We start from the raw sequence: 18,950 nt of genomic DNA, 5'->3' as shown, positions 1-18,950 counted from the left end.
GCTATAGTCAATATAGTACACATAGAAATAGAAAATAAGACAAATTATAGACACATGTTAGTTTAGAGTTCCTTGTTGTTATTACTTTGTTTACTTCCGGGACTTCTTGCTGGCTAATTAACATTACTGATGCCTAGTGACCAGTGTAGAATACAGTGTTCCCTCGCTCTATAACTGTTCACCTTTTGCAGATTCGCTGTTTCGCGGATTTTTTTTAGTGCCTCGTTTTTTTATTACAACATATGAAAGCTGTTACATTCCGAGCTTGGCCCTTTAAGAAGACATGCATTGTGGGAAGTTGAGTGTCTCGCTCTTCCCTCTCTCGTCTGCCTGCACCACCAATTGCTTTCTGCGTCCTGATTGGCCATTGTCAATCAATCTCCTTCATGCCACACTGCTGTGTCATTGCTAGCTTGTACATGAATATTCGGTTCGAAGGAGGTGGACTGCTACAGGAGGAGTACTGCAGCAAAATGTTTTAACAAGAATACAAAAACGCTACAGTAGAGCGGAGCGGTGCCAGGACGAAAAGGCAAGGCAAGGTAAGTTTATTTATAGAGCACAGTTCATACACATGGTAATTGAAAGTGCTTCATAAAACCATTCCATGAAGACATAAAACCATTCAAAAATCATTACATAAAGTCCCATAAATTATTCCATAAAACAAAAAAGATTAAGAATGAAGAGTGCAGATAAAATACTTTTGGTTGTCATATGCACAGTTGAATAGAAGTGTTTTCAGCTTGGATTTGAACTTTGCCAAAGATGAGGATTGTCACACATCTTCTGGAAGATTGTTTCAGATTCTGGCAGCATAAAACTGAAACGCAGCCTCACCGTGTTTAGTCCTGACTCTGGGCACCCGCAGGCGACCACTCCCTGAGCTTCTCAGAGCTCGAGATGGTTTATGTGGCTCTGACATGGCAGAGATGTACTTTGGCGCAAGACCATGGAAAGACTTGGACACAAGCAGAGCTGTTTTAAAGTCTGTTCTCTGAGCGACAGGAAGCCAGTGCAGAGACCTGAGTGTTGGACTAATCTGGTCATATTTCCTGGTTCTAGTCACAACTCTAGCAGCAGCATTCTGGATGTACTGCAGCAGTTTTATTGCTTGTTTAGAGAGCCCGGTGAGAAGGCTGTTAAATTCAAACAAAGGTTAGAACTTTTTTGAGAGTGTTTAAACAAGAGAGGAATGTGAGAAAATGTTATTGCCTGTTTGAATAAAGTGTATAAAGTATATGGTTTTACGGTCTTAAAACCTACTGCATATTTGTAAAAAAAAAATGCAAAAAAAAAAAAGAGAAGTTGGCTACTTTGCGGATTTCACTTATTGCGGGCTATTTTTGGAACATAACCCCGGCGATAACGAGGGAAGACTGTACTACAAAACTATGTGTTTTTCAATGCGTTTTCTTAATGCCTCTTATTTGTACTTTGTCATTATGCTTGACAATGCTTAATTTAGGCCAAAAATATGTAAAATCTGCTTGAACATGCAACATTTTTTACTAATGATTGGCTGTAGTCAGCCACAAAACAACGATGATTTATTAATATATTTTGAAAAGCCGTCATAGAGTGAAGCTGCGAAATTTGAACACAAATGTTTTTCAGTTTATAAAAATAAAGAAATGGGACTTGGAATTATTTGAAACCGAAACAAAAACAGAATTATTCTCTTCTTTTTGTTGTTATCCTCTTAACGAGCATCCTGTAATAAGATTTAAAAAAAACACCAAAGGAGTCACCCACCATGAACCTCATCGCACGTCAATGGTATGCAGAATTCCTATGTATTCATTTATTTGTTTGTTTTATTCATGTATTTATTTATGTCTGTCATGCTCAAGCGAGAGGTACAACTTAGATCACCACTAGAGGTCAGTGTTTCCCTTTAGGGGGAAAAAAAACTTAAATTCACGTCAGTGTGGTCTCTCTGCACTCCCTAGAGTGCAGGCTTATTATTGGATGGCTCCTCTGAGGCTTTTAGGCCATTTTGTTGCATTTTCTCACAATGTCATATGACAGCTTGATGGGATTCATTGCAAGAGGAGTAAATAATACACTTTTAATACATTTGCAGGAGTAGACATTTACATATTTATATTAATATTTGTTATTGATGATTAAATGTGGACAGGTATGAAGGGTTCTTTTGTGCCAAAACAAAATGTACAACTAGTTGGATCACTGATCCCACCCACTATCTGTTGATGTGTGACTTTGACAGGTCCATTATTATTTTCTTGCTTTTCAATGCACTGCAACCTCATGACTTAAGTGTATTAAATAACAATAAACAAGGTCCTAAAATAAATCAGCTGATCATGACATAATTAAATATAAATTAAATGAACAAATAAATAGGATACAATACAATATTGATAAATGATTTCTCGTTTTAATGAATTACTTTGTATTTAAAATAGTTATTTAATTTTGGCACAACATTAAAAACATAAAAAAACAATCTTTCGAGAACATTAAATATACTTTTTGATTGAATTTGTGATTTTTTAAAAAAATATTGTGATTATATTTCATGAAATTTTAACATTATAATACCATTATATTTTGGTTATATTGCTTTTTTCCACATTGAACTGCTCAAAACTTATGTACTAAATGTTCTTTACCTGATAAAGGGCTACAGTAAAACTGAACTGTGGGGGAAATAGTGTTAAATAAATACTTGAAAGCGCACAAAGTAGTGACGATGAGTCTAAAAGCAATGTTTGGGCTTGAACAGCACTTTTCCCATGTCCACCTGGACCTGTAGTGCTGGTGTTTACCACCTGCAGCCACTCCCTTTAAAAACCTGTCAACATCACCTCTGTGACCCCCCTCTCTCTGTTCTGTTCCACATTAAAGTATGCAGCATGCACACACACATACACGCATTACCTTCTGCTTTCAGTCCACTGACTCAGTCTGTCTGCATTATCAGACCACTGACTCACGGTGCCTCAATCTGCCCAGCTCATGGCCCTCTTTCTATTTTCATCTCGTCCTGACATGAAAATGTCAAGACCTTATGTCTTGGACCAATGGAGGTGTACTGTATATGTGTGTTGGTGTGATACTGAATGCATGTTTTGGAGTGTGAAAGCCTATTACTACATACCCACTGTAGTGTTTTTAACTTGTCGCTATCATATAACCATCTTTAGCTGCACAAACAATGTTTTCAGTAACATTTCAACATTCTTAACTTTCATAAACCTGTAAAGAGAAAACTAAGTACAGTTATAATAAAGTAAAACTACTCGCCCTTTGGAGGTGCCCGACAGTGACAGACGTTGCGAAGACATGTTGTATTCTATACTGGTCACTGGGTGTCAGTAATGTTACTGTAATGTTCAGTGAGACAAATAAACACCAGACTTGATCGCCGGAACAATAGGCTTTTATTGCAGGTTTGAATTATCCCACAAACACAACAGGCACAATAATAATCCCTAATAAAAACATATCTACCGTTGCAGGCATAATCCACGGCAAGCTAAAACTCAACTCTGAACCCTCAACGTCACTTCCTGTCCGTCTGCCACTGAGGTCCCCTAGAGAACACATTTATAGCCACACACGTGAGCAGGAGTCTTAGTATGTCTTAAATAGCTTATTTTCTGTTATTATGTCCACTATATTGGTAATATGAGTGTAAAGGTGATTATAGGTGTGTTATTTCATGTCTAAAGGGCTGTGAAAATGTAAACAAAAAAAAGTATTTTAATATAATTTTATTTCTATGCTCTAACTACAAAAATATTCAATTTATATATAAGGAATCCTGCTTCACGAAAATCTGCTTATCACGGTCACGTCTAGAACCTAGACCTAGAATTCACCGTGATAAACGAGGGATTACTGTATAGATTCACACAGCCATTATTGTCTAAATAGCTTGCAACACAAGTGAGTACCAAGATAACTGTGTTGAGCCTACAGTCAAGCACGGTGGTCATGGTCTGCATGAGTGCTGCCGGCACTAGGGATCCGTGGTTCATTGAGGGAAAACACAAGTTTCCCACCCTTGAGAAACGGGGCTGCATGGCACTTTTCTAACATGATGATGATCCCAAACACACCTCCAAGATGACGGGTGCCTTGCTGAGGAAGCTGAAGCTATTTAGAAATAATGGCTGTTATGGCACCTACTGAATTAATTTGGAGAAAATTTGCTTCACGAGTCAACATAAAAAGCTGGAGATTAATTAACAAACATGCTCATTAGTGACAGAAGTTAATTCTCACATCAAATTCCTTGTACAGGGTCAACATCAGAACAAAGTCACACCAAAAAAAAAAAAAAGAGATATCTGTTCTCTCTATTCTCTTCTACTCCTATTTTGTTTGCTTTTTGGAGCAGACATAAATTAGCCTGCATGGCTGCTTGTGTGTGCGTGTGTGTATTTGCGTCTAACGTGGTCTTGGTTTGAACTTGGGCGGCTGCACGCCATAGCCTGGCTCTGCGCTGTGGGGAAATGTGGGCGTTGTGTCTGCCAGGCCTCTTACACTTGGCTTGTCTACATGCATTACTCTCTCACAACACACACACAGACACACATTGTCATGACACACACGCCTAGTCATGCCTCATCATAGATGCACACATGCAATATGACCTCCACCCCCACTCTCTTATATACCACAAAATGGGTCCAATAAATGTGTTTACATGACACACTGATTGATTGTCGTACCCTACGTTACGTTATAACATATCGTCTACATTCCTGCTGCTGCTGCACCCTCACGGGATTTTGTTTTTCTGGATTGGTGTTCATGCAACAGTGCATGCAAACACACACACACACTCTCTTGCGTTTTCTGTTGACCGCCTAGATGCCCTGTGTCCACCAGATAGCGCCGTTGAGCTTTTTGTGTGCAATCTTGCAAGATCATCTTAGGTCACAGAGGCGCCTTCTTTTCCAGCGTCTCCTCCCCTTTTATAACTTATGCAGCAATAAAATAACCTCACATTGTGTTGGCACTAGAGAAAGGTGCACAGCAGGCATAATATTTTGTTAAATTTATGTGTCAAAAGTGACTTTATGTCTTTTTGTCACATGAAAGTAAAGTTCAGGTGCAACCAAGCTCTCTAGTAAATTAAATGTGAGCACTATTGTGGGATTGTGGTGGCGCCTTTTGCCCTTACCAGCTGCCCCTGGATGGATGGATGCATGGATGGAGCGGTTGCAGCATGCAGGAGCAAAGAGAGAGAGAGTGGAGAAGCGCGCACCAAAGCTCACCTCTTGGCGAGCCCCTCTTTGGATGACACACTCTCCTCCTCCTCCTCCAATTCCTCTTGCTCCATGCGTGGATCAAGACGGCATCATATGGATGTCCCAGAAGAAAGGATTGCCTCCCCCCTGAAATAGAAAAAAAAGAAGGAATAAAGAGGACTGACTTCCCACGGAGTGCAGAGTGCAGAGTGGGTGTATGCATTTGGACTGATAATGAAGCGGAATTTGGATTGTTTGCAAGCCAGGATGCCGTGAGTGTCCTCCTATTAAACTATTTTATTGATTACATGGATATTCCAATCAAGGATTTCAAACTTCAAGGTAAATCATTGGAACAAATGAAAACGGGAGAAAATGACATTGATGGAGGATTACATTCACATGTCATTATAAAGTGAACTGCTGACACTTTGGGAATTATGCTTTCAGCCTAATTTTGTTATTGTTTTTTTCCATTAAAGGCATGAAAGAAATAGTAGGTTTTCGATTCAGGCACCAATATAGTCAAGTGGAAACGCCTGGAGTACCATTAAAACAAATCAGATAAACGCAGTGTGAAGCCTGTCAATAGCAGCTATTGATGAGGTGCTATATAAGGCTAATGACCGGCCCCAGCAGCTGTACTCATCGTTGGTGCAACGGCAATGTGGTGTGAAACTTTCCCAGATGCCAAGTCTTTGAATGCACTGCTTTGGATAAATAAGACCCTGGACTCAAAAGTGTAATGAGTGAGATTCTGAAATAGGAGCACCAAAAACCACAATGGTGGTTCCGAAGAGGTGCCAAAGGGTGACCCGGATTGCAAAACAGCTGACCTTCCTGTCCTGAATCAGCGAGAGGCGCAGCTGCAGCGAGCCGGGGGATGTGATGGGGTGACGGCTCACAACCTCCCCCGACACATCCCTAAAACCCACCTGCCCTCCCCCCCCTTTTTTTTCTCTGACTCTAGCATAGCTTCAAAACAATGGATCACAATTTCTCCACAGTGCGAGATGGTAAACAGCTGCTACCAGAGCGCGATTCGTCTAAACGGGTGCTGACGGGATGCTTTCTCTCACTCCTCATCTTCACCACGCTGCTGGGCAACACGCTGGTGTGTGCTGCCGTCACCAAGTTCCGTCACCTGAGGTCCAAGGTCACCAACTTCTTCGTCATCTCCCTAGCCATCTCCGACCTCCTGGTGGCCATCTTGGTCATGCCGTGGAAAGCTGCGACGGAAATCATGGGCTTTTGGCCTTTTGGTGCCTTCTGCAACGTGTGGGTGGCATTTGACATCATGTGCTCCACCGCCTCCATCTTGAACCTGTGTGTGATTAGCGTGGACCGCTACTGGGCCATCTCGAGCCCCTTCCGCTATGAACGCAAGATGACCCCCAAAGTGGCATGTCTAATGATTAGCGTGGCGTGGACCTTGTCGGTGCTCATCTCCTTCATCCCTGTTCAACTGAACTGGCACAAAGCTCAGCCCAGCAGCTACGCTGAGCTAAACGGATCGTACCCGGGCGACCTGCCTCCTGATAACTGTGACTCCAGCCTGAACAGAAGCTATGCCATCTCTTCATCGCTCATCAGCTTCTACATCCCCGTGGCCATCATGATCGTCACGTACACCCGAATTTACCGCATTGCCCAAAAACAGATACGGAGAATATCTGCTCTGGAGCGGGCAGCGGAGAGTGCCAAAAACCGCCATAGCAGCATGGGGAACACTTCCAATATGGAGAGCGAGAGTTCGTTCAAAATGTCGTTCAAGCGAGAAACCAAAGTCTTAAAGACACTCTCTGTCATTATGGGGGTGTTTGTGTGCTGCTGGTTGCCCTTCTTCATACTCAACTGCATGGTTCCCTTCTGTGAGCCCAACCTGCCCGACGACGCCAATGACTTCCCGTGCATCAGCCCCACCACCTTCGATGTGTTTGTGTGGTTCGGCTGGGCCAACTCCTCGCTCAACCCCATCATCTATGCCTTCAACGCGGACTTCCGCAAGGCCTTCTCCATCCTGCTGGGATGCCACCGCCTCTGCCCGGGCAGCAACACCATCGAAATCCTCAGCATCAACAACAACACCGGAGCCCCCATTCCCAACCCCAACTGTCAGTACCAGCCCAAAAGCCACATCCCAAAGGAGGGAAACAACTCGGCTAGTTGCGTGATTCCTCACAACATCCTGTGTCAGGAGGAGGAGTTACACAAGCCGGATCGAGGGGCGCTGGGGGACAACATAATGGAGGTAGGTGTGGTAAACAATGCCTTGGACAAACTGTGCCCAGCCATCTCCGGGAATTTAGACAGTGATACGGAGAGCACACTGGAAAAGATCAAACCGATAACACAGAACGGGCAGCACAAAGCTGTGTCCTGTTGAGAGCAGGATCAGAACACTCAGAGATGGACATCTCGATAAAAATGCCTGACAGTGACGTAGGTACCTTAGGACTGTCTACGCCAATCTACAAGGAAAAACCTTCCGAATGTTTCCAAGTAAAGGCACTTTATTCTGGGTAAACTAACTGCAAAATTGAATGACGTTGTGTGAAAATATGTATACATTTGCATTTTGTACAGTAATCCCAATGGACTTTTAACAGTATTTTGTGCCAAGGACAATGTAGAAATCGTTAGCAAAATGTGTTAGTAGGTATAGGCGAGTGTGTTTAATGGAAGAGGTAACTAACTTGTTTAATTTGTCTCTGATAATATTTTAATTGCAGTATTCATATGGCAGTTTTCTCGCAGAGGGCCAAAAGACAGTGAGAAAATATGTTCACAGCTAGTTAAGAGGAAGCAACCATATTTCACACAGTTGATCAGATAAGGAAAATTTTGAAATGTACACAAAAAGTGGTCCAAGGTTGGGATTTACAAGTATTTAATCAGCCCCTTTCACACAGCCTGTAAAGCTGTCTTTTTTTCTGTGTCACCATTCTGTGTACATTGCACTGACACTGAATTGCAGTCTTCCGGCTTCTAGAGAGTATTTGAGTCGTAACAGAGGCAGAATGCTGCCTGTGTGAAAGGGTATTCCGGGACTGGGACTGTTACACAACTAATTATCTGCTTGTGGCAACATCCTGCTTTGTGTGAAAACGGCTAGCGAGTGGGCTGCTAAGGGTCCTCTTTGCTGTTATGTTTTTATCCCTTGATCCCTATGCTTCCTTTCCTGCCTCTTTCTCGGTTTAGTTTAGTTTTGCTAGTCTTAATCCCAAATTATGAGTGACTGCTTCTTTTTTTTCCCCTCCCTGACTCGCTTTCCCTTCCCATCTCCTGATGAAGACCTTTCTCTTGCTTTAAAGCGGCACTAGTGTTTCTGTTTCTAGCACAGTCCTCAGTGTAAGAAGAATGTAAGTCTAGAGTAAAATAAATAACTCGTAGATGGAAGAAGGTGCAGTCAACCTTAATGAAAGTGACACAGACTGACCTTTCCCCAACTTGTAAATATCCGATTTCCTAAATTGCTCACACCAGGAGCCACGCTGCGCCATGCTGTGTGCTATGCTCCGGCGGCCATGTTGGAAGCACGCGGGGTGATGACAGTCGCTTGCGTTCACAGCGTGATGGAAATGACCGGTTAATCATGTTGAATTAACTGCTCAAAATATTGCATTGATGAATATTGATGAAACTGCATTGTAATTTAGCAGCTTTCTGGCCCTGTGAGGATTTTGGAGGCTGTCATTGGTGATAGTGTGTAACTGTATTGTGTATCTCATTTACGTGAACGATGGTTGGCAAATGCATAACGTATATGTACTGCAAGAGAACGTTCTATGAAGTCCTAATGCCTCATTAATTTGAATTACAGCAGTGATAGAAGTGTACTGCCTGTATGTGAGGTGCATCTTGGACATGAAAAGGGGTATTTGAGGGAAATATTTTTATGTATTTGTGCTCCATTACCGTATGGGGTGTCCTAGTTTTTTCACATACTATACTTCACATACTTCTGAACCGCTGCACACACACCAAAGGGTGAACATTTGTCAAAACCATGCACTCCTACTGTGATGCCTGTGCTATTGTTTTTCTGACAAATACACCACATGGTGGCGCTGTTGCTGTTTGAACCCCATAAGTCCGACTGACTTAAAATTTCTCACACAGCTCAATGCGCTTTACAAAATCTCCACTGTAACTTTAGAGTGTTTCGTCAAATCACAGCCAAATTTGGTGCACACCCTTAAGAGACTGACAAGCACATGTCTGTCAAATTTGAGCAAGATTTGTTAAAAAAACATGGCCGCCATCAAGCAAAACGTCTTTGCAGGGGCATGGACAGGACTTAACTAATTGCCGTAAGTCATTGACATTTTGTCTAATAATAATAAAACTTTGACTGCAATCCATAGCTGGCGCCACAAATGACAAAATTAGGACACGCCATGGGATCAGTTTTTTTGTTTATTTCACATTAAAGTGTTATATTCTTTACTACATGTCCAAATGTAAGATACCTGTTCCTGTTATGTTGCCTTTCCCGCAAATGCCCATGCACATGTTTACTGCTTTATTTATGCCAGAGGTTTTCAAAGTGTGTGGTGGGCTTCTGACTTTAGAGGGGATGCAGCAGCTTGACAAAAGTAAAGATGAACATTATTTCAAACCTGCTAAGCTAACTTCAATTATGTCAAAGGCAGAATGATTTGATCTTTACAGCCTACAGTGAGCGCCACTAAACATGCTCCAGAAAATCAGTTTTTTTTGGGAAGTACAGTAGGGGAGGCCGCAGCAGTATTATGTTTTCGTAAGTGCCACACTTTGAAAACCCCTGATTTATGCTCTGACTCACTAGCACCTCTGGAGGAACAATGTGGTAGTGTAAAGTGGCATCCACTGGTCACCAAAATGCATACCTGTCAACCCTTCTGTTTTCAACCCAAATGGCCTGTTGGAAATTTGGAAATTCTTGTGGAAGAGCAGTTTCCCTTATTTCCCCCTCATTTTTCCTTTATTTTTTCAGAATACTTATTTTATAAAGCAACGGTTGACAGGTATGCCAAAATGAAATCAGGTGATGTAGACTAAAATAAATGCAGGAAAAGCTGCAAACACAAAACCAAAGTTAGGTTTGTTGCAGTGTTGCAGTGATTTTTTTTTCCCAGGGAAAGTCATGGGTTTGTGCATGTGTTTTGAAACGGTTGCACATCAGGGGTAGAGACAGAGAGACAGAGATAGAGACGGTCCAATACCAAAGCAATTGGTCTTGAACGCAGCATTTGATTTTCCTGTGCTGGAAAATCCAATGCTGTCTATATGGCAACAAATATAAAACTGGGTGGTAGCTTTTAGCTCAATACGTGACTTGGCTTGTGACACAAGCAAGCTAATTGTCCTCCTGTCACGCTGCTGCTATATTAGTTTAGCAGCGAATGGCCTTTCTGTCAATTCAGTTTAATTTCAAACAGCCCACTGCACATTATTTTCTTGCATCTGATACCTTTTGAGTTCCACCTTTTGTCCCCAAAAACAAGGAAATGATGTGTGTTGTGTTGTGCAGTTAGTCAGTCAGGACTGGACAAGGATGTATGGGAACCGCCTTGAGAATATTCACCCCTCCTCATCCTCCTCTTCTCCTCCTCGCTCTCTTTTCTCTTGGCTGCTTCTGTCGACTTGATGAGCATTCCAGATGTTAACACGGATTGAATTTATTATTAAAGAGACAGGGCCTACTGTTTCCCTTCTGTACTTTTGAGTCACGGCACTGAATCAAAGCTCTCTGCAGATATTCAGAGAGTAACTGATGAGGCTCAAATTATGGCTGGGATTTTTTTGGTCATTTGTGGCATCTTAAGACTGCTTTCAAGAAAAACTGGGAAGTAGTAAATATTGTAACTGGAGCTTATAAGGTGTGATGTCAAAATGATTACACAAAATATGATTACCGCCATATATATATATTTTATAACTTACAATATAGCAAATACAGTATATTCAAAATTATTATCTAAACATTCAGGGTTTTTAAAATTGTAATATTGATATTATATATACTGTATATGTATAATATAATGTATGTTAATTCTATTATTTATTAATTATATTATATATTATTGTTATTGAAATATTATTGTTATTTGAGCCGGTTCCATGTTTGTGTTCACCCAGTGGATCCAACCTCAATCCAGTGGCTTGAGGTTGTCTTGTATAACCAATACATAAGACTAGATACTGTTTATACATACTGCATTCGAGAAAACTGGTCAGAAAAAGCCTTGATGGCGCTCATGACATTTTACCTCAAAGAGCTTCAGTCAAAAGTACATTAAAAAACATGGCTGACAATCTTCAGGACCTCTGCTTCCAAGCAACGTACCATTACACTTTTCCTATTCTGTAGGTCAGTAATTTCTGACCTCCCGGTCTTTTCGAATGCTGAAATATAGACTATGACGTTGGACTACTACATGACATTCAAGTCAGGATATAGTACACACATTTTCCCAGATTAACAAGAGGAAGTGGCCTTCCATTATACTTTTCCAAATACTTTCCCATTTACTCAGATTTCGAAATACAACTAATATGTTTTGTACAGATTGTTGTGCGACTTTAGATTACTGTAACTCAGTGAAGTCAGGTTGGAAGAATTTATTTAAGCTTCACAAGCAGAAACTCTTTTTTTCTAAACTTTTCCTCATCCAAGATCAGACATTTGTGAACTTTCAAGTTTCCTTGAAGGCAGTTTTGTCTCGTTGTGTAACATCAGTCCACTACAACTCAGTAAAGTCATAGCATATTGATTTGCGCTAACTTCGCTATTAGGAACCTAACTTAGCGTGGCAGTGACTGGCGTAGGTCACACATTTCTGATTTCCCAATTTTTCCAAATGCAGTAATAGCCTTTTTGTTCCATTGTTGCGTTGTTGTGTTTGTTCCACTGCATCTCAGTAAAGCCAGGATACATCAATTTACAGAACTTCACAAAAAGGAACTTTGATTTAAAAGGCAGTCTATTACACATTGACTAGTTGGGAGGCCTGAAATTTCTGACCAGTTTTCTTGAATGCAGAAATGTCAGTCAAGTCACAGTACGTAGCCATAATATTGATTTGTTCCAGCTTCACAAGAAGAAACTTTGATTTCCTGAGGGATTCCTTTACGTATTTCCTAAGCATGGGTCACAAACTTGTGATTTCCCAGTTTCCTCAAATGAAATCATGGTCTTTTTGGGTACATCAATTTGTCTCAACACAAGTAAGAACTATGACATTGGCATTGTCACAATTTTCCTATTAAATGATCAGAAATTTCCGACTTCCCGGTTTTCTGAATGCTGTGCAAGTTGGACTGATCTTCGTTGTGTTTCAGTTCCATGTAAAAGCCTCCGATTCCTCTGACTACTCACCTTGCATACATGAGTCATCAGTGCACGTCACTGCTTTGATTCAGAATCTGACCGACGGCAGGCCACTACATTCCCCTCCCTCCCTTCTTTTTCATGTCCTCCAGTTAGGAGTTATTGACAGAACAATGTTTGACTTTTGACAATTTAAGCAAAAACCTCTCTAGCGTCCTATCACTCTGTGATGCAGGGGGCCAAAGGTAGACCACTCCACTTGAATAACAAGCTATTTCCATGTGAAGGATGCAGGGATTGTCGTTTTTGTGATGAACACAAGTGCTTTTTATCTTTAAAAAAAAAAAAAAGATAAAAAGAAAAAAAAACTCCTGTGTCGCAAACGTGGACATGCTGTTTGTCTTTCTCCATTGTTTGAATTCAAGATGCAGGCAAGCCAGTGACTATTTATATATTTATTTATTGACCTGTTTCGGGTGTTCTTTCATGAAAGTGATGTCAAAGATTATAATCCTCTTGATTTATTACTTGTATTTAGTTTAAAGTTTGTACAAACATATATAAATATGATGTGCCATTTTCTTGTAAAAATAAACATGTATTGCTCTTTGTTGTTTTGCATACATGCTCTGTTATTGATTTTGAGAGGATTTGTGTGTGTGTGTGTGTGTGTGTGTGTGTTGTACCTTTGACACCGCTATTGGAAGATCATGTCATTGCAGTGGATCAATGTGGATTGATTTGGAACTACGATGCTTTTTTTTGTTGTTGTTCCAACTCCCTGAGCATGTTGTCCTCGCTGTGTGCCTGCCTTGGACGTGCATTTACATAACCTGACAGGCACTTGGCAGCTGACGCATCCTCTTCTCCCCCATCTTACCCAGACTCATTTGTTACGTTAAATGTGGCTCTTGGCCTTTTATGTTTTATATTTTATATCTCTTTGCTGTAAATAAATGATGCATAAAGGGTAAAAAAAAGATGCATCGCAACACACTTAACAGCTCTTGCGCCACTGTGCATATTAATCATGTCTATGTGCATGTGCATACTGTACTATATAGGTTTTTGCTCCATCTTGAGATTAATGAGCGATAATAAAAATAATTTATACTATGAATTCCAGGCTTAAAACAATATGTATGCACTAAAATAGTGCCTCTATGCCTATTTCTGTTCTTCCCATAGGCACTGAATGGATTGCTCTCCTAACACAAGCTGCCCTTAATGTGAAATTGTGCTCAACCAAGTGCATGTTCTCAATCTCAACAAGGCACAGTGCACCTAAATTCAAAAGTGATGACTTTTAATAATTAAAAATCTTGGCTGGATACTGCAATGCATTCCGCTCGAAGCACCGTCTAGTATTGCCTACATCAACACACCTGATGCCATATCATAGGTTAGCACTAACAACAACAGATGAGCAGTGGTGTTTCACCAAATTGTTGTCTGATGTAATACAAATAGTAATGTGATGTAATTTGCAAAAAGATTAATGTATGTACGATATGCATGTATGTCACTTATTAATTTGGTTTGGTGAAAGTAATAGTTCCCAATGCCCAAATCTACACATATTAATGCATGGTAATATGTAAAAATTGTACAGGAATCTCACTTTAATGGAAAAAGGTTATATGGTTTGTAGTTGTCCAACAAGAAGCAGGTGTCTTTAAATTTTGAAAATTTTGCAACATCAACATAACACAGAAATATAAATAGAAATAAAACAACTTTGAGGTGATGCAGGTGGTCCTCGGGTTACGACTTCCATTCCTAGACTGTGATGTAAGTGGAGTTTTTAGTGTAAGCCTGAACTAATACCTAAATTATACCTACATGAACTCATAAGTCATTCACACTGTACACAGAACACATGAAGGATATATAAAACATCATAACAAAAAGATTAAATAAAATAATTAAAATAAACAGTAATAAAAAAGAACAAATCCTTTTATCCCTGTGGATGTCTTGCAGACTTTTCTACATTCTTAAAATATTGTCCCAGGTCAGTCTGAAAGGATATCCTCCTCTTGTCCTCCCACATGTCCTTACAACAGCATCCGGAATTCATAATCCCTCTAGCATTCATTAGCATTCAGTCATTTCCTATCCTATCCTTATCCAGACGATCGTGACAGTGGAGCAGTTGAGACCAAAATGAGGGGCCACTATTTGTGGGTGTGTCTCCTCTGTCTGAGCTTTTTATGATGTTCACTGTGACTTCCATGGTGATGGTTTTCCTTTTCATTGGCGCACTGCTGCCTGGGAGACATAACGAAGTGTAGAAAGTTAACCAATAAACGATGTTACTCTTCCTCAGTGTTGCTGAGCAGGCACACACTGTAGTCACCTGCCCAGCAAGAAGCATACACTGTATTCTTGTGCAGCGTGGCGCGCGCTGTAACTAGTTCGTAACGTGTTCGTAACCACAAAACGTTGTAACACAGAACGGCATAAACCCAGGACCACCTCTACATGCTTTTTGATGAACAGTGACAAAACTTCCCAAAACATCATGAAGAATAACATTTACATGGAGGTGGGGCACGATGGTGAGTGTCTGGTGGCCAGGCCTGCACCCATGGGGCCCGGTCGGGCACAGCCCGAAGAGGCAACATACGTCCCCCATCCAATGACCTCATCACTCACGGGACGGGCCAAAGGGGTCAGGTGCCTGAAAGCGGGGATCTTGGCGATCCAATCTTGGGCTGCAGAAGCTGGCTCTTGGTACGTGGAATGTCACCTCTCTGGTGGGGAAAGAGCCTGAGCTGGTGTGTGACGTGGATAAGTTCTGGCTAGATATAGTCAAATTCACCTCAATGCATAGTGAGGTCTTTGGAACCAGTCCTCTTGAGAGGGGTTGAACTTTATTTAACTCTGGCGTTGCCAGTGGTGAGAGGCGATGGGCAGGGGTGGCAACTTTGGTTGCCCCCCGACTCAGGTCCTGTAAATTGGAGTTTAACCTGGTGAATGAGAGGGTAGTCTCCCTCCGCCTTTGGGTGGGGACTGTTGTTTGCGCTTATGTGCCAAACATCAGTTCAGAGTACCTGCCCTTTTAAGATTCCCTCGAGGGAGTATTGGTGAGTGCTCCTTTGCGGGAGTCCCTTGTTCTGCTGGGTGGACGCTAACAGCGACAGTGAGACCTGGAGTAGTGTGATTAGGAGGAAAGGACCCCGTGATCTGAACCTGAGCGGTGCTTTGTTATTGGACTTCTGTGCTTGTCAGAGATTGTCCATAACAAACACCATGTTGAAGCACAAGGGTGTCAACATGTGCACTTGGCACCAGAACACACTGGGCCGCAGTTCGATGATCTACTTCATGGTCGTGTCGTCAGACTTGTGGTCACATGTTTTGGACACTCGGATGAAGAGAGGGGCAGAACTGTCAACCAATCAGCACCTGGTGGTGAGTTGTCTCCGATGGTGAGCGAGAATGCCGGTCAGACCTGGCAGGCATAACAAATTGTGAGTATCTGCTGGGAATGTCTAACTGAGCCTTCAGAAGGAGTTCCAACTCCCACCTCTGGGAGAGCTTCAGAGATGTGGCCGTAAGATGGTCGGTACCTGTCGTGGCAGTAATAATTGGTGGACCTCATGGTGAGGGATGCCGTCAAGCTGAAGACTCGCGGGACTCTGGAGGCAGCTGACAGGTACCATCAGGCCAAGCGGTTTTCGGCTTTGGCGGTTGCAGAGTCAAAAACTCGGACGTGGGAGGAGTTCGGGAAAACCATGGAGAACGACTTCCAGACAGCTTTGAAGAGATTCTGGACCATCATCCGCCATCTCAGGATGGGGAAACAGTACACTGTCCACACTACAGTATATATGTTGGGGATGGTGTGCTGCTGACCTCGACTCAAGATGTTGTGGACCGGTGGAAGGAATAGTTTGAGGACATCCTCAATCGCACCGCAATGAGCAAGCAATGCCTGGGAACTCCACTGCGGGCTCTCCTATCTCTTGGGCTGAGATTTTCGAGGTGGTCAAAAAGGTGGATGAGATCCGCCTGGAGTTCCTTAAGGCCCTGGATGCTGTGGGGATGTCTTGGTTGACCTGACTTTGTAGCATCACGTGTACAATATGCAATAAAAATAAACATATTAAATATGTTGGTGCTGTCCAACAAAAAGGAAAAAAATGGAGCATGGGCACATGCTTTTTGATGGACACAAATGGTGCAGTAGATAATATACAGCTCACTAAAAAAATGCTGGAAGTAATAGGCCTTAAACCCCAAATTTCATGAGAAAGAAGCATACACTGTAGCGTGTAGACATTGGACATAAACCTCAAATTAATTTAACAAATAGATGCTACAAATACAGTACCTCTTTTGAAACAGGGCAGTGTAATTTGTAAAAACCTGACCAATTTTGTGGTATATGTGACTTAAATGCTTTAATACAATATACTGAATAGATATAATATTACAGTGGGGATTTCATGAGAGTAAAATGGATATTAAATCTTTTAAATACTAGCACAACGGTCAGCCTGCCAGAACCCATACATGGACATTTAACCAATCCTGGTCCAGTCAGTCAGTGAGAGACAGCGAGAGGTCAGAGCGGAAATACAGTCAAGGTTAATGATAGACTGCAGGCAGACATGCACACACACACACACACACACACTCACACACATTGTGTTTGTTTGTGTGTGTGTGTGCGTGCGTGCGTGCATGCTGTAATGTGCTTATGTAACTGCACCAGCCCTCACTCACTCAGCTCTTTGGCTCAATCCAAACAGTCAGACTGACTTCATTCTACAGTCTAGTGCAGAACAATATGCAGTAATATTATGAGCGCAGATTTATTAATAAACTCAGCTTTTAAACCAGACATTGACCCCTGACCTGTGAAGTACAACAGGATAGATATATATGCTGTGTTCACAATGGACTTGTTTGATATTTAAATGAGTTCTACTCCTTGGCTAAATGAAGAAATGATAGTAATTTGGAACCTACTAGTCCATGTAAGGGAATTTAAAACTATAAAAAAGTATATTACTTATTTATTTATTTTTTAAATGCAAAATATATTCATGTATTTACCTTATTTGTTATGGAATGCAACTCACATGTCCCATGTGAGTACTGCCTTGCCTTGTGTTGTGTACCGTTTTACTTTCTATGCTGGTTTTCTGTGGCTGGAGCACAGGCAAAGAGTCCAGGACAAAAAGTCAACAATGAGTACTGCCTTAATAAAGTTTGCATGTCATTCATGTTGGAATTGAGCCAAGATGGCCGCCAAACAGAAACAGTTTCATTTGTGAAGCACTCTGACTGTTCCGGAAGAAAGTAATGAACCATATAGCACTTACCTTGGTTTATGTTGAATGACTTCTATTCCGACAGGTATCAACTTCCTAGCATTTCCACAGACTTTCCTCCAACTGTATGTGCCATAGAGCCACCATCCTGGCCAATGATTCAACTTTTTATGCTAAGTTTGAGTGGATTTACGTTCCTGTCTTCCGTTTTTTTCAATCAATCTTTTAGATAGTTACAGAGAATAGACACAAAGATAGATATACGTTATAAATCCCCAGAGGGAAGGGTGTTTTTAATTCTCTCTTTTTCCTGACTCTATTGAATTGTCTGAATTTGTAGGTTTTGCTTGATCTTGCAAAGCAACAAATAACAAATAAAGCAACAAATAAAGCATAAAATCATGAAAACATTGCTTGAGGTTAAAAAACAAACTACAGACAACTCAGTATTGGCGTCAATTTAAGAAGAGCTGCCCACTTAAAGCGCTTGTTAGGGAACTTCAGCCAAGGCTTTATAGAGCCACATGAAGTGATGCAGGTAATATGCTTTGTAGGCTGCATGATGGAGGACTTACTTTAGTGGCATCTCGCTTGTTATACATTTGCAGTTTTCTGGCACAAACCTCTAGGATGTCACATTAAAAAGGCTTTTAAGCCAAACTACTCATCGCTATTTTTCACACTCTTCCACTCCAACTCTTTTTCCTCTTTAGCCTCTGGCAATAGGCTGGCTAGCTTTACTTTTGTTGTGAAGTGCTTTAATTTACCATGTGATGGATCAAGCCTCTTTCACCGCCATACTCTTAAAATAGCAACACAGTTCCTAAAAATGTTTTCATTCATTCATTTTCTATGCAGATTGTCCTCACTAGTGTCACAGCGGTACGCTATCCCAGCTGACTTTGGGCGAGAGGCGGGGTACACCCTGGACTGGTCGCCAGCCAATCGCAGGTCCATAAATATCATAATCATATTAATAATTCATTCAATTCAGTCCATTTATGTAGATATATTTCTAATGGTAATTTATTGTATGGAGAGTTTATACGTACCTGTATTTTACTGGCACACACCAGTCCCTGGCCTAAAGTAAAAAAAAAAACAAAAAAAAACATAGTGCCT

At 41.4% G+C, this 18,950-nt stretch overlaps 1 protein-coding gene across 1 annotated transcript; it reads left to right on the top strand.

Annotated features, from left to right (window-relative positions):
* Window positions 1–4,999: 4,999 nt before the first annotated feature.
* drd1b (dopamine receptor D1b) lies at window positions 5,000–13,534 on the top strand. Its single transcript, XM_054755497.1, has one exon. It carries the CDS (start codon window positions 6,214–6,216, stop codon window positions 7,612–7,614), a length of 1,401 nt encoding a protein of 466 aa, XP_054611472.1. The 5' UTR covers window positions 5,000–6,213; the 3' UTR covers window positions 7,615–13,534.
* Window positions 13,535–18,950: the final 5,416 nt, after the last annotated feature.

This window comes from Dunckerocampus dactyliophorus, chromosome 16, assembly GCF_027744805.1.
Source record: "Dunckerocampus dactyliophorus isolate RoL2022-P2 chromosome 16, RoL_Ddac_1.1, whole genome shotgun sequence".
NCBI classification, from domain to species: domain Eukaryota; kingdom Metazoa; phylum Chordata; class Actinopteri; order Syngnathiformes; family Syngnathidae; genus Dunckerocampus; species Dunckerocampus dactyliophorus.
Note: the sequence above shows the minus strand (reverse complement) of the source record. Positions and strands in the feature narration are given on the sequence as shown.

What these genes read in the sequence shown, in the direction of transcription:
- drd1b (XM_054755497.1), top strand. Translation starts at nt 6,214, where the DNA reads ATGGATCACAATTTCTCCACAGTGCGAGATGGTAAACAGCTGCTACCA.